Source organism: Rosa chinensis, chromosome 4, assembly GCF_002994745.2.
Source record: "Rosa chinensis cultivar Old Blush chromosome 4, RchiOBHm-V2, whole genome shotgun sequence".
Taxonomy (NCBI): Eukaryota; Viridiplantae; Streptophyta; class Magnoliopsida; order Rosales; family Rosaceae; genus Rosa; species Rosa chinensis.
In genome coordinates, this window is record NC_037091.1 from 13102148 (window position 1) to 13128929 (window position 26782).

The 26782-nt window shown below is 38.9% G+C and overlaps 2 protein-coding genes across 2 annotated transcripts; one reads left to right on the forward strand and one right to left on the reverse strand.

Moving 5' to 3' along the window:
- Positions 1 to 1353: 1353 nt before the first annotated feature.
- On the reverse strand, positions 1354 to 5931 carry LOC112197991 (probable pectate lyase 8). The gene is made up of 7 exons (XM_024338974.2): positions 5630 to 5931; positions 5285 to 5341; positions 4570 to 4650; positions 2908 to 3550; positions 2715 to 2818; positions 2360 to 2498; positions 1354 to 2262 (listed from the first exon to the last, which is right to left on the reverse strand). Exons 1-7 carry the CDS (start codon positions 5743 to 5745, stop codon positions 2041 to 2043), a joined length of 1362 nt encoding a protein of 453 aa, XP_024194742.1. The 5' UTR covers positions 5746 to 5931; the 3' UTR covers positions 1354 to 2040.
- A 7892-nt stretch (positions 5932 to 13823) lies between these two features.
- LOC112198832 lies at positions 13824 to 14804 on the forward strand. Its single transcript, XM_024339935.1, has one exon. It carries the CDS (start codon positions 13824 to 13826, stop codon positions 14802 to 14804), a length of 981 nt encoding a protein of 326 aa, XP_024195703.1.
- The last annotated feature ends 11978 nt before the right edge of the window (positions 14805 to 26782 follow it).

Here is a 26782-nt window from a genome sequence, read left to right on the forward strand (position 1 = left end):
AAACTTTTGTATATTCATTACATCATAATTTACTTTTTTTCTTCGTACCTTGTTCATATGGATTCCTTTATACAACATGAATTTCGTGCATAACAAATAACAAAATAGAAGTAACACACGAACTAGCTTTATACACGAGTTTTTTGCCGCCGTAAAAAGAAGAATGATGCATTAATGCATCGATGCAGAGAATTTTTTCGGGAGGTGACAATGTGCAAAGATTAAAGACGTGTGTATGTACTTTACACGGGTTGTGGTTAAGAGCAATGGTCCCATGCCTCCAAGGCAAGGCAACGGGTTGAAGGATAATCCTCACATGCCATATGGGCCATGACTCACATGGAAGCTAAATCTCCCATCTCCATTTTTGTGATTTTGTTGATATCATCCAACACTAAGAAATAGGACTCATCACTGCCCTTGTTTCCACTAATCGGTCTATCTGTTTGATAGTGTCATTTACTCTGCGCCACTACTTGTTAGGGGGAAAGGCATAATCAACATTTATTTCATCGTCTTCTAGAGTTATGGGTGGTGGTGGTGGTCACTTTGGTGGTGGTGGGTCATTTTGGGCACCACCACATGCCCCTGCCGTTGCAGCTAGCTAGCTTCGTTCCTTCTTCTGCAGACCTTTCGGAATATATCCGTTGGGGATTTGATGGCACTAAATACCAAGTACGTTACTATCTAATGCACTAGTTTTGGACTACGTAATGGATTGAGAATTACATTAGATATAACCATTTTTGCGCTAGAAACAACCATATCCTATAACTTGGGATCTTTTGTAAGAATATGGATCCTTTTGTCCCGATATGTGTCATGTAAGACACAATTCACATGTTTTTTACCTCATAGTTTGACAATATCAAATGTCATTGTCTAAAGTCATTTTTATTTTTAACTCAGGATTGCATACCAGTGATACCACGTTCTATGTTATCCCTAATCGGATTGAGTTGAATCACCTCACAATCGAATATGATTCTTGCTCTCGACAATTTTCAGTTCACAGAAGATAAAGTTTTGCCCTATTTCGTAATATTTTACTTTTTTGTAGTCCTTTGTATTTCATATCTGACTTGGTAGTTACAGAGAAGATAAGCCATACTTTCTTCTCCATGAATGATTGTTGTCTCCTGTTTTTGCTAACCAATTACCAGATGAAGTAATGCATCAGTTGGTAACATGATTCTAAAGGTGAAGAAAAGGTAATGATGAATTAACATGTTGGTTTGTTGGTTGGTTAATGACTTGATTTGTACCATGTGGTAGGTTGGGAGAGCACATGGAGCAATTAGAAATGCCAGCAGAGAAACAAACATTGATAATTGAGAGTTGAGCATAATGATATACAGAGAAACATAAGAGAACCCACTTGTATTGCACAACCAAAAGTAAAAGATTGCTTCCATTGCCATTTGCCAAAGAAGAAAAAAGCTTAAAAAGTGAAAAGGTACAAAACATCACTGCCAAATGCTATGCTCTCTCTCTATAAGATTGTAATAAAGTCCTTTAGTGACCCAAGTTTTTGACATTCATATCTCACACTAATTGCTTGTAAGACTCTAGACAAAAGCAGAAACCCAGAAAACCATTCATACCCTATAATAAGACCCCAAATGTATGCAGAGGAAAAAGACTGACACTGGGAGGGAAGATAGATAAGGACACGCAAACTGTGGTTAGAATATGGTGGTGGATAGGATGAAACAGAGTAAGACCGAAAGATAGGATATAAGATAAAAAAAAAAAAAAATACATGAACAACACTTCTGCACCTGCTCCTAAAATGGCATTGTAATTTTCAGAGGAAGCAGACCGAGGTTGAGCAATGACAGAATAGACAATTTGGTGGGGTGAGGGAGGGAAATGGATTTGGGTTCAGATTTGGACTCGATGATATAGTGACATGTGTAAATAATGTACACTTGCCAATTTTTGAAGAATAGATGGGTGGGGAATAAACCAATTGGTGGAATATTTTGAAATTGGGTAGAGTTCTATACGTGTAAAACTGAGAATGAGGTACTACTAGTACTAGCAGGTATGTCCTCTGCGGCAACCCAGTACACCAGCACCAGCAGTTATGGTTCCCACCATGGCAGATGACTTGGCTCCCAAGCTTGAGGCCCTGGCATAGACAGCTGAAGCTCCAGCTCCAGATGGAGTGAAGAAGGCACCATTGAGTAGAAGATCACCTTCTGACCTCCAGTTCCAGCCCCTCCACTGAGTTTGTGCTGTCTCCACTCTCTTGGTAACCTTCACAATGCAATTTTTCGCCAATAATCAGAAAACTTACACTATGTAAACTTCATCATAATCAAAAAGTAGATATGATTAATGGTTAATACAATACCTCCTTTGCAAAGGGGTTGGTTGGAGCTGCGTATCTGTTGCCTTGGCTGTTGATGGTAGGTTCTGCACTTCCACCAATGGCATACATCTCCCAGTGAGTGTAGTCGTTGTTCACCACATGGAAATATCCGTGTCTACACCTGCATTATTCATAGTTCATGGCACCATTAACAAATTGGTAATGCATTTCTGCTACCATCAAGGCAAAATCCCATTTCAATATTGAAAACCGCATCAGTGGGGTTACTGTTTCTTGCAGCCAAGTTTTATGTCCAGAAATCATTCTAATTGAATTGGACAGATGAGACATGGAAATTAAAAGGCTTTTAATATGTCGGTTCTAGTTGAAAAAATACCTTGGCATTCGTTGGATAAGTCCCTCTCCAAAGTGGTTGTAGGCAATAGTCACCTGCATTTGCTTGTCCCTGGTATAAGAATCACTGTGGCCCAACAGCATAACCTGATTCAATTGCATAGATAAAATGTCATTATCACAACAAAAATACAGATGGAAGTAAATATTAATCAGAAAAGAGGCATTAGACATACTTCATTGTGGTGGGTAAAGTGGTTGTTTGAGATGGTAATAGCAGTTGACCCCATGACAGCATCAACAAGACCATCAGCACAATTGGAGAGGGAATTGTGATCAACCCAGATATGGCTTGACCCGAAGATGGAGACAGCATCACCATCAGCCATAGTCCTCCACCCAAAGTGAGATGGGGAGCTCCTCACCATAGCATTTCCTGTAGGCTTGCAGTCATGGATATGCAGACCATGAACTATAATGTTTGTAACAAACTGGATTGTAATGCATGCTCCGTTAGCAATGTGGACATTGACTCCACGGCCATCAATGGTCTTGAAGCTATTCATGAGAAGCTCCTGCTTCAATTGGATCACCATGTCACGTTTGAACACAATCCAGAGAGGCTCATCCTGGATGACAGCATGGCGCAGAGTACCGGGTCTGGGGTTAACGGGATCATCATCTTTAGGGTCAGTGACAACATAGAAGCGTCCATCACGACCACCAATGGCATTTCTGCCGAAACCAATGCCACAGTCTGCAAGACGCTTGCGGTTCTTTTGCCAGTTGGGATCACAACGCCAGCAATCATCAATGGGATTTCCAGTTCCACATGAGAAGTAGCCCAGCTTTCTCCTTTCAGTGCTGTTGCGGATACTCCTGCAATATCAAAAGTGGTTCTACTGTTACCATTAATGTCAAAAACAGAAACATGTTCAAGCATATGATGATGCATTGGTCATGCCCCAGTAGCAAACAATCAGACAGAAAGTTCACTTTCATTTCCTATTCATGGTAAAACGTAAGAAGTGGGATAATTTTAATGATGCCAATTTCTCCCTAGTTTCCTTTTATGTCCTGTGTACTACAACTTAGCCTGGAAATTGCAACTAGTTTGTCCATTTTTGAGGACAAATAGGTCACTATCAGTGAAGTAATTCTTGTAATACAATTACTGGATTAACTGTTGTCCACAAATGAAATCAGAGATGCATGTGATCTTTTTAATCATTGTTTTTGTTCAATAATTATATTCCATTTGTAAAAGGTAACCAAACCTCAACCGAGTTTATAAGATCTAAATCTAACCAAATCATTTCAGACAAACATTATAAGAAATCCCTTCATAAAAGTAGTAATAATAGTAATAAAAAAGCAGGGGAAAAAGGGGAGGGGGGTGTAAAAAGCCTATAGCATCTTTATTGGATGGCCTCCTTTGTTTGACATAGAGGTCTACTCCCACATATGAGCAACACAGACCAGTGATTATGAGCATGTGGGATTGCATATGCTCATATCCAAAACCAGTGATTATGACAGAAAACGGAAATGTGAAAATGCAGAAATGGAGGTCAGTTTCATCAGAATGCAAGCAATCCAAAACAGTAACAACACTGGTAAGTGGGTTTTAATGCAAACCCCAGTTGGGTTAGGTGTTTTAAGTGCCCCAATTAAGAAGTACTAATCACAGCTACAATTCCCCCTCATCTAACCTACCCACCAAAACTGAATGCAGTCAAAATCAAAGCATCCCAGTGTCCCTTTCATTATCTACCCTCACGTGCATTACACATGCTGAAACCAGAAAATATTAATCAGAATAGAATTGTGCAGGTAGGGACCAAAAATCGTTAGCTGTCTTTATGCAATAGAGAGAGAGAGAAGAGAGGGAAACGCACATGTCAACCATTGAAGCAATTTCCTCAGGGTTCTCTACTGCATGCTTATTCAAGCCTTCATCATCATCATTCTCATTCACCCTGGAATATTCAATCAAATCAAACAACAAAAATCAGACCCCCACCAAAAAAATTAACCAAAGAAAGAAATTACACAAAATCCAATTCATGTGACTCCAAAAAAAACGTATCACTCTCACTCTTTCAGGCCCAGGACCCGTTGAGGTTGGGACAAAAGAAGAAAGGGAGCCAATCAGAGAGCGACACGTTTCAGTGGCGGACAAGGTTTACTGTGGGACTGTTTTGTGTGCTGGTGCTCGAGGCCAGTGCAGACAGTGTCGAGTAAAAACGGTTAGGGGCGGTTTGTGTGAGGAGAGAGAAAACCGCAGTCGGCATGACCGAATTGCCCCAAGACAAAAGAATATGGGGGAGTGGAGTAAGGAGTGTAAATTAGGGTCGGTGGTGAGGGTAGTTAGGGAAATGCGGTGAAAAGAAAGAGGGGAGGAATCCGAGGGGGAACGAAAACGAACTATAACGGACTAAACGGCCCAGATCTAGGGATCTGGATCTCAACGGCTGAGATTGCCATGTACGGTTAACCCCAACACGAGGAGGCAACACACAGAACGGTTGAGATCCATCCACGTGGACAAGAAGTGAAAAACCCAAAAAAAAAAAAAAAAATTAAACTCCGGGTGGGGTTACCGAAACCGACCTGGCCGCCATTGATGAATTGCTCGAGCTCTTCAACAACTCCTCAGTCCCTCCATTCCTGCACAAACAAACCAAAAAACACAAATAAGCAAAACGACGCCGCTTCAACTTCTACACAACTCCAAGAACTCTCACAATTCTCTCTCTAAATTCTTCAAAATTTGTAAAAGCAAAAGAGAAATGCTATTAATGGCGGAGCCCCCAAAATTCCAAGAAACCTCTCAATTTCTGAACCTCGTTTTCACTCAAAGAAGAAGAAGAAGAATGTAGCTCAGATTCTGCTCTCAAAAATTTTACCACAGTAAAAAAGAACAGAGAGAGAGAGAGAGGGAGAGGGGGGTTAAACCTGATGAGAGAGGTGCCGTCGAGGCTAACTCTACCGGACATTACAGCGACGAAGCAGAACAAGAGAAGCACCGACACGCAAGCCAGAATCCATTTCTTACTCTCGGAAACCGCCATTGCTCTTTCACTCTCTCTCTCTCTCTCTCTCTCTCTCCGTGTTAAAGTGAGAGGAAGAGGGAATGTGGGAGCAGAGAAAATTGAAGACAGTGAGAGACGAGCAGAGAGAGCACACAAAACGGTGTGTTTCGGTGTTCTTGTGCGCAGAGAAGAGAAGAGAGCCAAAAAAACCCAAGTGAGGATGAGTCAGAGAATGAGCTCCCCTCTCTATATATACACGATTAATGACCCCCCCTGGTCTCGTTAACGCCGTTTACAGTTAACTAACTAGAAACGCCCCGGTAATTTTATATATTTCTTTGGATTAGGTTCTCTACTTCTCTTTAACCCAACAACCAAAGCAACCCCCGCCACCAACATTAACTACTCCTCCTTAGTACTCAAAGTTACTTTTTTACTGCATCCCCCGTCCTTTTACTTTTTACTCAACTAGCTGTTCACGCCTTACGACCGACGGACCCCTTTGTCCTTGCCACGTCAGCCGGGGCCGTTACGGAGGGGGAGTACGGATGGGTCACGGGAACAGACGTCACGGTATTCTGCTGGTTCTGCGCCCAATCGGATTTTATTTAATATCATTTTGATTTTTTTTATTATTATATTGGGTAATGGCGTGTTTGGGGTGAAATGTAATTCCAGGCGCCAATCACGGCCTTATGGGTTTTTGTTTGACCTGCCATGAATCAAGTAGCTAGAAGAACAATGCTTAATTAAATTTTTGCTGTGGAATTGAAGGCATTGTTTGGTGGCAGTTTTACGGGGCTTTCCTTGGTTTTTCTTTGATTTTGGAAGACTCAAATAGTTCCCTAATGGATATATAAATGACACCTATGGTTAATTGGTAATGATGGGGTATGATTTTGCATCATGTGAATGTGCTCCATGTGAACTTCAAATCCTGTGATGCATTTTGCTGGGTGTGTTCCACGATCATGTGTCGTATTACATCAAAACTATATTTGAAAGAAACACATGTAGCTAGAGATAGCAACATAAATCTAAGATCTAAGGAGTCGGGGGTCTTACTTTTCATGCATTATGATTTATTGGCATTTCTAATTTTTAATATTTAGTGTTTGCTTTCATTTCATTCAGCTGCAATATCTTGTGTGAATATAAATAGAGTTTTCTATTTTATTCAATTTTTTTTTTTAAGATGATAAAAAAAAATTAACAATATCACAACGTCATACTCACCGTAACTTCTATATTCTATTTTTTTGCTTTTTTCTTAACAGTAAGTCATCCGACGCCTAGCATTTTTTTTTTTCTTTTCAATGTGATTATTTATGCATGTGGAAGTTTTAGCACATTTTACCTAACCATACTATCGGGCAAAAGAAAACAATTTAGCATACTCTAAAATGAGAATATTGCTAATTCTCAAACTTAAGAAAATGATTATATATATGATGATTATATATATGGACAATACAGTAAATTCAAATGTGAGTATTAAAGCTTTCACACGTTACACGAAACTCTCAGTTTGGGGGGTCATACTGATTTTAGTGAAAGGAGAATTGAAGCCATCAACTTCAGCCATAAATGCAATAAAAAAAAAGCTCTGGAAATTTAATGCACAAAACCTTGTGGCTAAAGCATTCAGCATCTTTCAGTTTTTCATGGAAAAGCATGGAATTTTCTGGCATTGCAATTAATTATCTATCCCAACCCAACCCGGCACTCCCCTTTCAATTCGTTATAAAAACTCACAAGCCAATTAAAGATAATAAATTCCATTCTGAAACTCTTTGGATTGGCATTAAAACAACTATTTCCGATCCAATCTTTCCTTAATATATCCAGCAAGTGTCTTGTCCTTGACTCCTTGTTGTCCTACGAGGCATGTTGATGCGTTACTACAAGTGAGTAGCCAATGCATAGACGTATATTTGCACCAACAAAAATGGACGATTGAATAGTATTAAGTTTATTTTTTTATTATTAAGTAAAAAATTATTTATAAATATCAACAGCTAAAATCTGATGAATGATTTGAATCTGTTGGTTCACTTGCCCCGCCGGTAAATAGAAGAATTTTCCTTACTACAAAATAATCTAACTTTCACAAATTGTCATTTGATCTCATTCGACTGCTCAGTGAAGTACTAGTAGAATGTGTATCAGGCAAGATTGGTCCTGAGGGGTTCCAACTAAGGCAGCCGTCTGAGGTTACTGACTTTTAACGGGCCTCGAAAGAATCGATTTGATTATGTAAGGCCACATTTTGATTCTTCGCCTCAGACCTATAAAATCTCAAAGCCTGCCTTGATATTAGGCCACTTTTGTATACAAGAAAAGGCACTCTTAGTAAAAACAAAAGTAATTCTGGTATGTTTTTGAGTCAATCACATCGTTTCCTTAACACGGCTGGCCTACGTACTAAAAACTATTTCACTCTTTAGTCTTTAAGTGACAATTCAAGAAAAGTAAATGATACCTGGTTACCTCACCACATAAGACCATATATACCTAATTTCCCTCGAGTCCCAATTCCATCCAAATTTATTTACCAACTTCACAAAAGTAAGAAGAAACTTCACACAAAAAGTAAAAGTAAAAAAAAAAAAGTGACAAAAAGCAAAACCGGGTCTGACTGAAGAGGCGGGAGCTCCCAAACTTTAAAATGTTGTTTGTTGTTGGCCCCAAGAAAATTAGCAAAAGTTTGTAATTTGACCAATCTCCAACCAGATCAAGGGCAATTCGGTAAATCAATTGCGAGGGGAGGTCATTTGACCTTTTCGGGGGCACGATTATGTTTCGGACGGAAAACCCAAGTGGTTGGAATCATGGCAGCTTGGTCACGCCTTTGCGTTACTTGTAGTTGGGAGATTATGATGTAGTACAGAAAGGTACACATGCACATGAGACGACAATGCATCATGAACTTCTAGTAGAAATAACCACCACCATTGATTGCATGGACCAATTTTTGTAGCATGGGTGACTTATGAGCCTTGACTTTATGAGTTAACAAGTTTAGTTACTATCATTCACAACCATCATTTAACTACTTGCAAGGTTAAAATAGATAAATGTCAATGTCATGAGGTTGTTTACTTACCGGGAACTTGCAAAGTTGAAATAGATAAATGTCAATGTCGAGGAGTTGGTCACTAACAGGAAACGGGAGTGGGATACAGGAGAATTACTCTCATTAACTTCAATTCTTAATTATATGATTTACTAATCTAAAAGAGAATGATAATTACATGCGGCACACATTAAAATCAGGAATGACTATTTCACAGTCATTTCTTGAAAGGGAGTAGGTAATGAAAAATGATTCCACCCTGAACCAATTTTTCATGCCATAAACACCCTGATATATATATATATATATATATATATATATATATATATATATATATATAAATGGCTAGTGCGTCTGCCCTCAAGTTTTGATTAATGAAGCTACAGAATACAAGGAGGGAGGATATAGAGCCTGACCCCAGAGTACAATAAGTATCGAGAGAGCGTCATGAAAACAATTATTTGCTTAGAAAACAATTATTTGCTTATTTATTTTAATAACCCAAAAGCACACTTATTTGCTTAGAAAACAATATTTTCTACTAAAATACACCACCATATGTTTCAATAACTCAAAATACTCGATCATGGATTTCTGTTTTAATTTTAAATGTTAGTATTCTTGTTCCTTTCAATTCCTTCTCAACCTCATTTAAGTTGAGTAAACGCACTCTTAGAATCTAGAAATTCAATCACACGCTATAAGAATTCATCAGATTTGCATTCAATTAAATTTGAAGAAAAAGATAGGGGAAAATCAAGGGGAGATTCATTGGAGTAAGCTAATTCGGCTTGGCATCTCCATGCATGTCACACATTTTTGTTTTTCAATGTTACTTGATTCTAAACTTAGCTAACTCAATCGCTTCTGACTTTCAAGGAAGAAGAAATGCTAGCAACATTTTTAACCAACTCTTTGTATTTTATTTCTCATTCCACATTGTGTTTCATGGAGGACACTGCGCAATCTCTAATTCACAATTTGAAAATTAGCTATGCAAAAAAAAAAAAAAAAAAATCAACGACATTAAGAACGTACCTTCTCATCGTTTAATTGTTATCAAATAAATAAGTGATTCTTCATTAGAATTTAAATGTCAATAAAAAAAACGCTTACTTATTTGACAATAATTAGATGATAGAACAATTTTCAATCATTTAAAGAGTACTTTGAGGAAGGGAAGTCGTTTTAATGAAGACTTTCTAATCAACGGTCTGGGAGACCTATTTTTCAATTACATTACGGTAAATCAACTGTTAGATGTTTATGTCTGCATGAGTAGATCACTTCTAAAAATTTTATTTCAAATTACTAATCGTTAAAATATCGAACTAGATCAAATCAATCGATGAACCAAATCTGTCAAACATGAACTATTCATATTCATAACTGATAAATCACGATTATGAATGTCTTAACGATTTTCAATTTGGTTGAAAAATTGTATAAATGGTCTACACATGAATATATAAACATTTAACAGTTGATTTGCATAAATACGATCGAAAAGTGAGTTTCACAAAAAAAAAATTCAACTAGTCCTCATTTTAGTGGTCCTCATTAGAAGCTCTTCTTTGAGAAATGATCGATTTTACTTGTTAGACTTATACAATGTAAAATAAAAATGAGTAAGAGAAAAACTTGACTGAATAAGTTATTAAAGGAAGAAAATAACAGTAATGGATTTTTTTGCAAAGGACCGCTTCCAGATTGAAGTAAAAAAAACCCTAAGGCGCACGCTGTCGCTTTCTAAAACCCTAAGGCATTCTGCTACAATTTCGACCTCGTCCGATCATATCAGCCATTGACGATGTCACCGCCAGCTTTGCTGCGTCTCTAGCCATTGCCGGCAGTGACGTGGTTGTCACGCCCCTGATTTTACACACATGAAAATCGATATATATAACCCCATAATTATATATGCGTGAACGTCCAGTCATCAATACAAAATACCTGGAATCTTTTTCCCTTTAACTTACACAGATATTGATGCACTGAACCCTTAAAGTTAATATACACTCGCTCCATAGAGTTATATATTACACAAGCTTACGAATTAAATTGTCAACAACAAGATAAAACGTAAATGTAGCTCAGAGTAACTATACAACGGAAGTCCTTATCAACGGTAAAGTCACAAAGATGGCTTCCTACCGTAAAGCCGCAAAAGTGTCACCTCAGCTTCAGCCACGATTTCCCTGACCTGCAGGATTAACCCCTACACCATTCCATTGAATAGTGCACCGGGTTTCCACACAACAAAACCCGGTAAGCTTATGAAGCTCGTATGAGTAACTCAAAACCAATTACACAAATTTCACAAAAGCCTCCTGCTCATAACCTCAATCCTAGCATCCAATTACACAAATTTAGGTCAAACAAGACTTCTTCAAGCAATGTTTGACGCCATCCTAACGCACTACGGCGAATTTCATAATCACACTCATTTCCCATTTTCCCCCCTAGGAGCTTTTGTCATCAACATGACATCAAAGGTGAAAATCAAAGAGTCACATTCCTATCCTCAACACAGAGTACAATTCGTCACCACTATGCTCTTAAGATAAATCAAACCATCAATCAATACAATCAAGAAGAAGCAAGGCAATCACATATCAAAACAAGCCAAACAAATCATAGTAACCCCTGCATATAATTTAGTTCAGGAGGTCACATTAAGTCAAGCAATTCAAATCGTAGTAATCCTACACTCTGACGTCTGTAGGTAACCCCAACTATCACAGCAGTCCTCTTGATCTTTGTTAACTTAATAACAACTCAGCTCCGCTACCGAGCAATCATCACACTGATCATCACCTAGATTTCAAGGATCATCACATAGATTCACGCAGATCTCGCCAATCATCACACAGATAGCGATCATCACATAGATTTCACTGGTCATCACATAGATAGCGATCATCACATAGATTTCGCTGGTCATCACATAGATAGCGATCATCACATAGATTCATCACGAACCCACTAATACATGAATACATATGTATATATATACATCCCATAATATATATATACACACACATAATCATCCACTCAGAATGCCACAATAGCAACTATAGTCGTAGTTAACCTAATAACTCCAAGACAATAGGGTAGTCATGCTCATAACAAATATCGACCATATTCATAACAAATATTGATCCTGCTCATAACAAATATTATCCTGCTCATAACAAATATCGATCATACTCATAACAATATCAATCCTACTCATAGCACATATCGATCATACTCATAACAAATATCGATCCTGCTCATAACACATATCGATCATACTCATAACAATATCAATCCTGCTCATAACACATATCGATCATACTCATAACAAATATTGATCCTGCTCATAACACATATCGATCATACTCAACAAACGATAACGGAAATTCGTTCACTAATGAACCTTGTGAGATTACTCACCTTGAATCTCCCGCTGCGTCTTCAATACAGAACAAGGCAGCCAATCCACAAAATAGCCGTCCGAGGAGTACTACGTCACGTACCTAAGGAATTACAGCTCTCATTCAGTCAACGAATCACAAGGGATAACGTTCGAAACCCTAAATCGAACTAAAATTCCCAAGGTGACGCCAAATGAGGCGAAACCACATCCGAGACCTCCCAAAGTCCCCGGAATACGTCCACGATCGATGTGACCAAACCACAAGTCGATCGGACCCTCAAATCCTCAAGGATCGAATAAATCGATCGGTATGAAACTGCAAAAATCATAACAATTCCATACGAACTCCAAAATTTACATATTATATATCGAAACGCTTGTATCAACGAGTAGAACATATATAATACCAAAAACAGTTCCTTAAGTGGCCGGAACACCGCCGGAACGCCACCACAGACGGTGGTGCACCGCCGCCGGCCAAAAACTCATTATTTCACAAAACTCCCAACATCAAAGTTCTTCATCTAAGCATGCTTGTGAACTTTCATAACTGGATCGAAGTCAGAAAACAAGCCTAAGGGATCGAAAACTACCTCACAAGCCTTGAACAGTGATCCCAACTGAGTTGATCGAAGTTTCACGTGAATCGATCCAAAAAACCACCAGGGATCGATCGGCGAGGCTGCTCTGAGCTCAACCAAGAAAACTCGAAGCCTTGCCGACGTCGGAATAAGGATTTCCGGCCTGGTCCGATTTCTTCAATCTGTGCCGCCTTCTACCGCCGCTACCACCGAGAATCGGCACTAGAGGACACCACAGGGAGGAGCGCACGGAGGAGTCGAGCAGATCTGGAAAGTCTCGTCACCGGAGATGGCCGGAGCTCGCCGGAAAAACAGGGTCGGATCACCGGGTTCGGGTCGGGTCGAGCGCGGGTGATGAGAGAGAACGGAGGATTCTGGTTTCCGGAAAAGGAAAATGCAAAAATGGAAATAGTAAGTTTCCGAAAATGGAAACTCCTATTTAAAGAACTTTCCCAAAACTTCAAACTCTCATAACTTTCTCATACGAACTCCAATTCCCGCGTTCCACATGTCCACGAACTCGTATCGACGCGCTCTACAACTTTCGTGAAGGAAGTTTTCGGAGAATCCCAACGAATAAAAAGTCAACCTTTGGCAACCCCCCTAAAACCATATTCTTCAATTAATTATTCGCCCGAAACACTTCCGCTCCATCCACGAGTCACGAAACCGTCCAATAGTTATAAAATTAATTTCGGAAAATCCTCGGAAAATAATTACGAATTTCCAGGGCATCACAGTGGTAGACCTTTCTCACATAACAGGAGCCGGGGTGAGGAAAGGATCCCAAGCATATCTGTTAGTGCGATCCCTAACGGAAAAACCATTCGGTGGTGCCGACCTACAGAGATATTTCCGACGCGTCTAGGTGTTGGAGAAAGGTTTCAAGATTCAGGACAGACCTCAGAATCTTTTTGTGATCTCCTTCGATCTCAGAAAGGATAAGAACAAGGTGCTCAAGGGTGAACCATGGTACTTCAACAAAGCACTGGTGATCTTGCAGGGTTATGATGGATTGTCATCGATCCAGGTCGTTAAGATGGAAACCCTATTCTTCTGGGTGAAGATCATGAACATTCCACTGACTTTGGAGGTGAAGGAAATGATTATCAATGTGGCCTCCCTTACGGGTCACTTTCTGGAACTAGATCAGAAACTGTTTGACACTTCTGCCAAAATTCAAGTGCAGGTCGCCCATGAGATCACAAAACCATTCATTCTCAAGAAGACCCTCAAGTTGGCACCCGGTGTGGTTGAAGAAATAGTCTTCTTTTTTGAAAACCTAATTGGAAGATGTCGCAAATGCAATCTGATCTTCCATGCAAATGGGAGTTGCTTGGTCGCTACTCCACCAAAAACTGATCCCTCCACTGCTGCTGCTCCACGCTTAGATCTAGTGAGCCCTTTTATTGGCTTCAAGGAGCCTTTTTTTACTCATGGAATGTTTAAGTTTCAGGGATCCCAACTGCATATTCCTCCGGTTGCCAGAAACCTATTTAGTAACATGGACACCCCTAGAGGTCGTCGGCCTCTTGTCATCAAGCATGCACAACTGAGGCAGAGTATGACACAAGAGGACAAGGATGCGAATCAGATATTGGCAATGGTACCAGGGGACAGTGAGCCTACTGTGAAGAGGAGCAGACCTGCCTCCCCATTCACATCTCTAAAAAAGCTAAAGTTCGTCTTTGAGGAGCTACAAAGCAATAGAGAACGGGAGGCAGCAACCAAGAAAATCAAGGTACCTAAGTTTTCTTCCAAGATTATGGCCAAATCTCTAGGACTCATTGAAACTCGGGGAGGCATGCTGGTTCCAAAAGAGGTGATGACGCCTATTGCAACAATATCAAGTGAAGCAGCCAAGATGGAGAACAGTAGTCACAAGAAGAAAAGGGGTCGACCTCTTGGCTCAAAAAACAAAAAACCATCTAATAAAAAGGACCCTGCTCAGGAAGTATTGAGTCTCTTGTACTCGAAGAAATCTCCTAGCCCGAGTAGTAAGGGCAAGGAGAAAGTTTAGTTTTGTTATGAGCTATGCCTATTACTATGTCCTAGTTTTATCGTAGTTAATAGGCTTGCTTTAATAAGTGAGCACCGGATGTCTAATGAATGGTCTAGCACTATGTACCATATGTTATCTCCACAACCTTTTGCCTATCTATGAATGATCGCGGAGGGGTATGTAATGGTCATTCTTGCTTGAATTTTGAGTAATGCAATCATTGATGGATTATATTGATTAAAAAAAAAAAAAAAAACAGTAATGGATTTTTTTTCAGTCATCAAATTACTATATATATATAAATAAAAAAACTATTGCAAATTGTTGCATGCAAGTGTTACAATCGATCGGATGGTCCACATTGGTTGACAATTATATGGGCAGCAGTAGTATCTTAACCTTTAGTTAACCAAACCATAATGACTCCCCGTCCTTGAGATTAACCACTTTCCTCTATTTAGCTTTAATTTATAATCACTTTTTCCGATTTGTTAATTCGTTGCGTTGATGAGTGAGGTAATTGATAGGCTGAGGTCCACATGCAACACCATCAAGTTCATACCTTGATATACAAGCAAACCAGAGAGAGAGAGAGAGAGAGAGAGAGAGAGAGAGATGAGATTTCTGGGTGTTTCACAGTTGGGTTATATAAATTTACTTATTGGCATCTTTTACATAATGAAAAAGGGAAAGAGAGATTTCGCAGGACAAAGTTTGCTACCAAAATAATCTGGCGGGTCTAGACAAACAAATAAGTAAGTGGGTTGGCTTTTTTGCGCTTTTGTTTCACCTTTGCCCAAAGTGAGTGAGTTGCAGCTAGGACTTGACCAACCCCTTAATTCGTGCTCTGTTGGAAATATTGGAATATGTTCTTTAATCAATGGAGCCGCCGAGTATTTCGGCCATTAACCTTTGTGTAATAAGCATTTTTTTTTCCCCAGTGTTACATTCTTTATTTGGCAATGTTGGTGGGTTTATTACTAGAATAGAGCTCAGTTAGGGTTTCGAGCAAAAGAATAGAGGCGGAGCATCAAGGCCTACGTTAGAGATTTTCTTTGAAGCGGTACCTAGCCTTCAAACATGGTAGTGTTCGTTCTGGTAAATTCGCATTCGCGAGGGTAGCGTCATTGGTGGTGTTGTGTTGAGTTGTTCGCAGTTGTGGCTTTAGGCCAAAGACAGTACGTTGTCCTGTGGGAGGAATATTGATTCTACGACATTCTCAAGCGTTGCACAAAGCGGCCTCTATGATAGGTCTAGCGGTCTTCTTCACGTGTCGTGCATGTGTGGTGGTTTTGGCCAATCTCGGTTGTAACATATGCGTATCACAGTGCTACGGCTATGCTTGGCCTGGATCTTCGGTCGGATTTTGGTAATGAATAAGAATTTCTACACATTTACGTACATAAAACGTCAAATATCCTTTTGTTCTTGACCCCCTGAACTATACTAATTGGTTATTTGGGGTCATTAGGTCACATGGGATGTTAGTTGATGGTTTGCCCCATTGAAACCACAAAAAGGTCAAAATTAAGGAAAATGAAGCTAATTTCATCATCCATCAAGAATGGCATGTTGGTGGATTAGGCATATATTTCAATGTAGGGTGGCTAACTTCATAGACAAGGATGGGGATGATATGGAAATCACCTAACATTTAATACCTGAACATGCTGCATGCTTTTGCTTCGGATTTGTAAGTGATTGTAATTTGTACCAAACCATTGATTTCAACATCTACATAATCTAAATGGCAATCCAAATGGGTTCTTCTAGTTTTTCTTCTTCTTCTTCCTCCCTATTTCCCTACCCATGAATGATGGAGTTTCAAGTGTGAAATGAGGTATTGAAAAAAGCTTATCTTAAGTTCGTTGAACTAACAATTAAATTCTTGTGTGAACTGCCTAATGTGGTCGATCGGAATGGACATATGCCAACTCAATACATATATATCACTCAAATACATTATCAATATATATGCCCTTTAACGGATAATTCTGAGTTTTTTTCTTCTCCTTTTCATTGAAAAAGAAAGTACATTAAGGAGAAAATTCTTCAGGGTCTTATACATACATTAAAGCGTCAAAAACAAACAAAGGAACTACAATAGGAGGATAGTTTTTAAATGAGATAAAGTTTTACGAATACAATTGTTCTAAATTTGCAAAAAAATGGGCAGCCATATTCGCTTTGCGAAATTCTTGATAAAATTGATGTCTTGAAAGCTAAAATGACTCAAAGATGTTAAATTAGTAAGGTAATTAAGATATCTTGAACAAGAGTTGAATTCTCCAATGCATTTTAAAATGAGGATGAGCAGAAGAGTCACTACTAGCATTTTAAGGTAAGATATCTTGAACGAGAGTTAAAATTCTCTGAAGTCCCCTTTAACTTGAAACTACTGCAAATTGAGTCTTTTAGCCCATACCAAACCGAAATTTCCGAGTTAAATTCTTTACTTGGCTCATTAATATGATCCTCAAGTTTGATTGCATGGTGAGCCACCATGGTTCTCTTTAATTTTGATTGAGGATAGTATTTAGTTTTGTCTTCGAGTTATGGAAATATGATACTCTTTTCTCCTTTAACTTAGAGTTTACCGATTGGAAATTTTAATTATTATAGAAAGAAAAGAGGGCGGTAATCCTCTCTACCTACACAAAGACTATATTATCCAGCTAGTTATTAAAATCACTAAATTTCAAGAACACGTTGAAACCTTGTTAGGATAAAACTAAGCATCAATCATATATTGGAGATCAATCACTCTTGATCAAAATAATTCAGATAAATCCTTCAAGTGACATACATTCCCCTTTTTTTTCATATCCCAGTTGACTTCATATACAGAGAAAAATTCTATAAATTAAACTATTCAGGGAAAAACTGTTGCTTCGATCTCCTTAGGGTTGCCTTAACCATTGATCCCTAAAAAATGCACTATAATAAGAAAGAAAAGAGTTAGATTAAGTTTTCCAATAACGAAATAACTGTGTATCAATGATGGATTAGCCCGACATGAACAGACCCTTCATCCATATATGTATTGCAAATTAAAATACCCAGCAATGTTGTTATCAAATCCAGATAATTAGGTTTTGTGCTCGATGATATATGCACACACATTATCAAGCTGTAATTGAATGATGTATGATGTATCTTATAAGTTGACCATAAATTTTTGTCCCCAACAGTACACAATTTGGTGCACATCAGCACATGGCATGGGATTCAATAATAGTTATGATCTTCTCGAATTGGTGCACCACCACTTATAATAATGCTAGCTTAGTTAGCTTCAATTGTGTGTTCGTTGAAGAATCACATTTGATTATAGGTTTTGGGAGAATATGTACTGTATATTAATGTATCGTTACAATACATTAATCTAGTACACTAATTTTTTTTTACAATAGTTAGACTAGTTCTCTGTAGTCATAGATTAATTCGATAGTAAACTGAATTAGTAGTGATCACTAGATGAAATCAGTCTAGCTATTAGTGTATGAAGTTTGTCTGTTTGATGTTTGATGTACCCATATATATATATATATATATATATTAACGTAATATAGATAAATCCTATATTTAGATAACTACGTTGAATTTAGAACGCAACCGATCTCATATATGCATGCATGTAAGCGAAGCTTTTCATTTGTTGAGCGGTGAACATCAATCTACAGCCATGCATGTTAGAGCCATGTGCATGGTGGAACCGCGTGGATATATACACCAGTTGTCACATACCTTTTTCTTGTATGAATCACTATTCCATTTTGTGTATTTAGGGGCAAATTTTAGGAATATCGATCCTCCATGCCGATTAACCAAAAGTATTGAAAAGTGGATACATTAATTTTCTTATTTCTGTTTTGGACTAAGACGTTCATGCTCCTCACTTATTTTTTGGATCGATCCGCTTCAACGACTAATAAGAAGTTCAAGATAGAACGAGCCGGAACGAGTGGGACAAAGGTCTAATATGAAATTTTTTTTTTGTTGGGTCATAAAAGGTCTGATATGATTAAGATGGGCATGACACAACAAAACGATGCATATAGAAACTAGATACTTGCATCATAATGCGTGCAAGTTTGTGAATCGCTTGAGGAGATTGATCATTATGGATAAAGATTATCGTCGTCAAGTTAGTTCTTTATTAAGAAGATAGAATTGAAATAGGAATGATAGTGATCCCATTCACTATCTACTATTTCTCATGAATTAGGATTTATAACTAATTTGATCAAAGTGAACTTCTTTTTACTTGCTTAAATTGGCGAGGATTTTAAAAAGCACCAAAATGAGCCAAAATTACTTCACTTATCCCAGCAACAGATTTTTATTCACACTATCCCAATTTAGAGTAAAATGACAATTTTACCCTCAATCTAATTAAATAACTACTATCATGCCACTCTCTTATCCCTTCGATCTAGGGCTGTCAATTCCGACACGACCCGATAACACGACTCGAAACCCGTACCAAATAAAGCAGGTTGAACCCGCACGACTAAAAAGCGGGTCAGCCGTGGGTCAACCCGTCATGACCCATTTAATAAATGGGTCGGCCACAGGTCAACCCGCTACCACGAAGTGAACCTGTATAACCCGATTATGTTATACTTCTTGAAATTTTGGACGTTGGGAGTATTTGATCATAGGATTAGACAATTTGAAATATTTTGCTTTTATAATTAGTGGATTTAATTATTTATGAATATATATATATATATATAATTATTTATATTCTTCATCTTGTGGAGTTTTTAGTGAATTTAATCAATTTATGCATTTTTTTTAGTTAAATGGGTCGCATTGTTAACCCTTAAATGAGTCATTTTGTCTAACACGACACGACCTAATTGTTAAATGGGTTAAGCGGGTTGGAAACGGGTAACCCGTTTAATAAATAAGTTGGGTTTGAGTTTAGATTTTTGACACTATTATTAAATGGGTTTGGGTTTGTATCTTGCGATACGACAAATACCTTGGCCCAACACGAACCCAACCCGACACGACCCATTAACAGCCCTACTTCGATCTTCTCTCTCCCTCTCTCTCCTCCAGTGCTGACCTGGACCCTTTCTCTCTCTCTCTCTCTCTCTCTCTCTCTCTCTCCTCTTCAGAAGGCCCCGACCCCAATCTACTCTCTCTCTCTCTCTCTCTCTCTCTCTCTCTCTCTCTCTCTCTCTCTCTCTCTCTTTCCAGAAAGCGCCGACCCCATCCTTGTACAACTTGGTCTTGCCGTCTAGTTTGCAGAGTAGCACAAGAACCAGCCAAGCGATCCATACTGAAATCGGCGACTTGTCGACGTTGTAGTAGCAAAGTAGGCTTTCGGCAACGGCGACTGAAGCGTCCAAGGATAGTCGACGAAGATATCTATGATATTTCGGTGTAGTTCGTCTAGGTTCGAGATGCTTCTTCTCCACGCGCCAACTTCGCGGGGCTTTGCTATCAGGGCTCGGATGGAGTCGTTTGTTTTTTTTGGTATAAATGGGGGCAGAAGGCCTATAATGTAAGAATAAAGAAAAAAAAATGTTTTATTGGGGGCACAAGTCAATTTATTTCTTTCTTTCTTTCGTTTGTTTTTTTTTTTTTTATTTGGATAAAATGGGGGCAAAAGGCCTAGAAGGAAAGAAAAATGAAAAAAAAAAAAATTCTATTGGGCATAGAGGTCTATTGGGAGGCAATATGCGTTTCGAATTGATATAATTTCCTCCTTTTTTCTTTAATTAGCTTTTTATTTTTAAAATTTAGGGAGACTAGTTCTTATTCTTGCAATTGAATGTTCTATTGGGAGGCAATAGACATTTTAAATTGCTATAATCTCTTCATTTTTTAAATCTTTAATCAAAGTTTTATTTGTCTAAATTTAGGGAGAGTAGTTCCTATTCTAGCGACTGAAAATTCTATTGAGGGGTGATACAGGTCTACTTGGGGGCAATAAACTTTTCAGGCAATCTATGAGATCTTCGACCACCTCTTTAGGGACCTCTGGCGAGATTTTCAGCGAAGTTCGGTGGACGGCGGCGGGTGACCGGATTCCGGGGAACGTTTGCCAAAATCCGGCGACTAGCGAAGTCTCCTATGGCTTCTCTCTCTCTCTCTCTCTCTCTATATATATATATATATATATATAACAAAGGGGTGAGGGTAAAATAGTCTTAAAAAAACATAATTGGGTATTAAGGACCTTATTAGAATCTTCATGGGTAAGAGGAAATTTAAAAAACTTAATGAAGTGGGGAAAAAATCCTTAAAATTAGAGTAAATAGGCAAAAACCCTTTTTAAAAATGCCACATTTTTGCTCCTTAGATGTATTTGTTTGAAATTATTAATGAAGTCTTAATTGTTTCGATCGTAAAAAAACAAAAGAACATTATACTATGTGAAACTCTCTCAAAAGCCCTCCCTAATTTCTAAAGAACTAGTTTGCCCATAACCTGTGAGATTATCTAGCTATCGCCAGTCTTTCTATTACACAGTACATGTATTCTAATTAGGATATTATGTATAATTTACACAATAACTGGCTTTGTACATGTTTTTTTTTTTTTTTTTGAATGAAGGAATAGCCAATATAATATATAGTCGTCACAAGCCAGAATATGCCATTACATACCTTTCTGCTGCCATGTACAGACAAACAAGAAGTGAGTGGTAGTACCCACAAGTGGTACGTACATATAGTCTTACTCATTGTACATTCAAATACGTAGACATAGCGGATAACCTCCTTCTGTACTACTCCAGAGACGCTAAAGAGATATAGATGCACATCGGTGCGTAGTGTCCTAATACAAGGAATTATTGTAATTTAGCCAAACTAAAAAACATATAAATGGGCTTGGGGCTAAAAAAACCCTAGCCTAAATAGGAGGCCCAATAGGGCAGCCCCAAAGAGAAGAACCCAACTCAAGGTCCATCAAGCCAGGGTTGACCCAAGCCCAATCCACCCTTCCACCACTCCTGCAGCCGTCTATGCAGTGCCACCCAAGAGTCCCGTCACCATGAGCCTGCGCCGCCCAAGAGCCCCGCCACAAAGCCAACAACACCACGAGCCACTCCGCCGATCTCCTCCAAGCCAGCACCTCCCTGAGCCACAGTTGATGCACCAGCCCCGAGACCCACACGCCGCACCGTCACCCAGCCGCTTCCAGATCCATGCCGACGGATCTCGCCATCCATGCACAGAAACCACAGACGCCCAGAAAGGCCTTCCAAACCTGCCATCAAAACCAACTTTCTAAACCCTAAGGCAAAACACCTCTTCTTCCGACTTCAGCCCCGGGTTTTGAAGTGCCCGTTCGGCAGTCAGCCAAGAGACTACACAGTGAAGCCGGCACTATCCATGGCCGCCGCCGGACAGGAAACAGTGTGGCTGTGTTTGTGCTCTCTCTTGCGACGCTATAAGAGCAAGTTCACCCGTAGTCAAGAAATGTCAAGGTCCAGAAGTCAAGAATTCGACCAGTCAAGATACTGTTCACTGCCACTGGACATGGGTTTACACCCGTTGTTTGTTCTTGACCGGTCAAAACTATTCATCCACTTTTACGTTATTTTGGGGGTCGTGAAAATTGACTTTTTATACGTTAAGAATTTGGGAAACCTTCCTTCATAAAAGTTGTAGAGCTCGTCGATACCATCTCGTACATACATGAAACGCAATATTCGGAGTTCGTATGAATTTTTGAAATCTGAAAATTTTCTATAAATAGCAAAAAAAAAAAATTCTATTTTGTTTCAAAGGACGAAAATTTTTCTTTTTTGCATTTTCCCCCCTCCAGTTCTCTCTCTCGTAGCTGCACCAGACCTGTCGGGTTTCATCCGACCCGACCCGAATTTTTCTCCGTTCTCCGGCGTCCTCCGGCCAAGGACCCGGCCCCCTGAGGTCGCCTCACCTCGTCCGGCCGCTCCTTGGCGTCAGCCCGCCCAGACGCTACCCCAGGCCGAGATCGAAGCAACCCAGGCGGGTCTGCTTACTGTTACTGCCTTCAGTTCCACGATGTTGTTGCCCCCGAGGTCGGCTCACCTCTTCTCTCTCCGCAGACGTCACCCACGTTTGGGTGTGGGCTGAGTTGGCACAGGCCTTGGCTGGGCAAGGAAAATGTCATCCTCTTGCCTTTTTTCTTGACTGAAGTCAAGAAAGTTCTGACTTTGCCCGGTCAAGGTTCTGTTGGTGGAAGATGGTTTTTTTTCTTGCCCGGTTACCACCTCAGCAAATCCTGACTTTGCCCGGTTAAAGAGTAACCGGTGGACTTGCTCTAAGTCCCTGACTTTGTACATGTTAATATATAACAACACCCAACTAAAAATTCTTAGAGCTTGTTCTCTCTTTCTATCCAAGCTAGGTCTTTCCTGAAGAAGAAATTTTTTCCTTTGCGATTATATCATCTTAGTTAATGCAATTTTTTGGGTGTAAATCTCCCTTCAAAAACAAGAAAATATTAAAAATAATAAAATTCCTTAACAGTAACTGAATGCAAAGTGTCAAATCCTGTGAATTACTTTACTTTATTCCCCCCATGACCCATCTCCTCTGATTCTCTGAGCAGCGATGGAATGGAACAGGTAGCATGACTGGCACCACCTCACCTCCTCCGCCGGCCACCACCACCAACACCACCACCGCACTTATAATCCATGAGGCCGTGACAACCATTCTCTCCTCCTGCCTCCACGTACAGTCTCAGCAAGCGGGTCCGCGAAAGTGGGGAGGGTGGGACCCGCCCTGGCCAATGAAGCCAACGGTGTCTCACCGAACAGAGGCACATGCAGATGCCCACCTCACATGCCCACCACAACCGGCAGCGCTCATTAAGGAACTTTCCTTTTCTCCCCTTTTCATTATTACTTCTTTTCTCCAACCATTTTATTTTAATTCATTGATTTTTTTTCATTTATTTAAATGGCTCCGTTGGTTGCTTAAAGGAGTGATTGGCGGGTATTTCTTTAATTCTGACACGTCAACGGAGGATTATATCCACGTGGATGTACGGTCACGTTGCAAAGCCATCCGTAACCAACTGAATCAGAGAATCTCCTTCTTTGAAAAAGCTCCTTATCCACATAGGGACAGAGACAAAGAGAAAAGATCGTTTTTTTCTTTCTTTGGTTACAATAAAATAGGGTGATACATTGGTGGAGAGAGATTTAGATCGTATCTTTTTTTTCCTAATTATAAGATATCAGGGTATCTTGATGATAGTTATTTGTTTGTTTTTTTTTCCTTTATCCTTTTTCTTTTTACAACAATTTAAATAATGAGCAGTTGATTTTGTTTTGTTTTCACTATCTAATATGGTAATGGTATTATTTAGTTTAGTGAGGGGCCGTGACTACTTACCAATTTTTAGCTAAAAAATTACACACCTACTGCACTAATAGTTTTTTAACCCCATTTACCCAATCTAACATCCATTGACAGTTTTACCCTTATTTTAATTAATAAATTACATCTCAACTCTCAGGCTCTCTCTTCGATCTATTCTCTCTCTCTCTCTCTCTCTCTCTCTCTCTCTCTCTCTCTCTCTCTCTCTCTCTCTCTCTCTCTCTCTCTCTCTCTCTCTCTCTCTCTCTCTCTCTCTCTCTCTCTCTCTCTCTCTCTCTCAACTTGTCTCAGAATCGGGTCTGGGCTTCGCGGGTTTTGTTCGTCAGATGTCCGGGAAGCTCTGAAGCTCCACGCCGGAATCGGGTCTGGGCTTCGCTGGCAGGGCTCTGACGACTTCAATCTGTTGGACGATGTCGTTCTTTTTTTTTTGGTAAATTTGGTAGAAGGCTTATAAGGAAAGAGGAAAGAAGAAAGAAGAATGAAAAAAAAAAAGTTTTATTGAGTAGTTATACATGTATTGTGGGGCAATAATATGAGTATTGAGGGGCAATAATATGTATATAAATTGATCAATTGTGCCTGTAGTGTATTCATTTTGGTTTTGAGAGTTTATGCAATTCAGTGAATTCACTGGAGGGTAATAATATGATTATTGGAGGTACTAATATGATTATTGGGAGACAATAATATGAGTATTGGGGGGCAATAATATGATTACTGGGGGGCAATAATATAGTTACTGGGTATTATTAGGGGGCAATAAATTCAGACGCCGGAATCCGGTCACCAGTCCTGTAGCCGGATGCTGGATTCATGTGATCGGTCACTGGAGTAGGGTCATCAGTCGCCGGAGTCCGCCACCGGAGTCAAGCAAGGTCTTCAATGACTTATTTCTCTAAGTGACAAAAAAGAAGAGGGCAAAATTGTCCTAAAAATAAATAAAAATGAATTAAAAAATACTTAATTGGGTATTAGGGAAATAATCTCTTAGAGTGTTTGGGTAAGTGGACAATCTTTTAGAGTGTTTGAGTAATTGGGCAATTTTAAAGCCAAAATTGGGTAAATGATCATTTCCCCATCTTTGTTATGTAAGTAATAAGGTATGAGTTTGGTTCTCGTAACGATAGTTGATATTCTTTGATTGAAAAAAAAAAACTTGTTTGTGCTCTCTGATTCAACCTTCAAGAGTATACACGAAAATTGTGGATAGTGAATAAAATTGATCATACATTCCTCTTCGTTTTGAGTCTACAAACTTCTTAACTAAAAAGTTCCTTACATGGATAATACAAGTTTCAATTGATTAATTAATTTGAATTAATTTACAAGATATTTAAAACGTGTACACCAAAGACAAATAAAATACAACCTCAAAACAAATGTTGTCACTGATTTAGTCTATAGAACGTAAGAGGTATTCTTTTAGATCAATCGTTAATAAATTGTTTCAGGAAGTGATGTACATTATCGACTTACCATATTCACTACGCCATTTATCATATTCGATTGATGACTTCCTTTGTGTATGTTCGAATGTACCTGTGTGTTCATTCTAACAACCGAAAGCAGTAAGTATCCTTAACCAACTGATGTGGGTATCACAACTCCTAACTCATAAAGGCAAAGGTGATACTTGCAAAATTGCCTTAGCTAGAAGAAGCACATCTTGGATATCGCAATTATTAACCCCAGAATTTGGGGTTATTTAACTATTAGTTTTCCCTTCCCATCATGGTTACACCCAATACGGCACCATGTGCTAGTTAGGTTGCTCAATGTAATAATATACCCTTCAAGTAGTTAGAAGCATACAAAACAAAGTATTGATAACTAAAGCCACAAATTACTCTAACACCAAGTCACCAACTAATCATTGATAATTTTTAATTGAACCTATATTCATGACAAGAATAACCTTCCAAACTATAAGGTGCGCAGATATAATATATAGCTAATGCGATTATATGATATCCAATTAATACATGGAATATCTTATCCTACTCATGTATCATTTGCTCTCAATTTAACCAAGGCACGTTTAGCTTGGCAAGTTTTTTTCTTTAATTATTGAAAATATGCTATTATGTGTGTACATCGTACTTCCTTTTCTATATATGCATGCACAGATGCACTTCTATAGTAAAATGTATGCAGTTCATAATATAATCCTTAAGGGTCGGATAAATGTGCGCACTACAAAGATATAGCAAGAGAAGGTTTTACTTGGTAAATCCAACTAAAAAGATCAAAAATAGTTTGTATATGGGGAATTGATCAGTCTCCAACTCTCAGTCAGAATTCCAATTTATATGTCTTTTGTCTCCTCGTAACGATAGTAGAACATAAACATCAAACAACCAAACAAGGGAAAACCATATCTCTACACCCAAATCACAAAGAAATTCTTAACAATATTGTCGAAAGTTCAAATCTACGTGCACGCCAAACCCTATCCCATCTCCTCCCAAAAACCATCTCAAAAATATGAAAATTCAAAAGCTTAGTTAAGAATGACTTTATATCTTCCCCTAACTCCCTAAGCATCGATCACTTTGCAGCTGTAAGGCTATAAGGATGAATACATAATAGTCAATCTATGTATTCCACCTTTTTCTGACGATATAAAGTTTAATGGGAAAGCTTGCTTTTAGTTCTAGACGA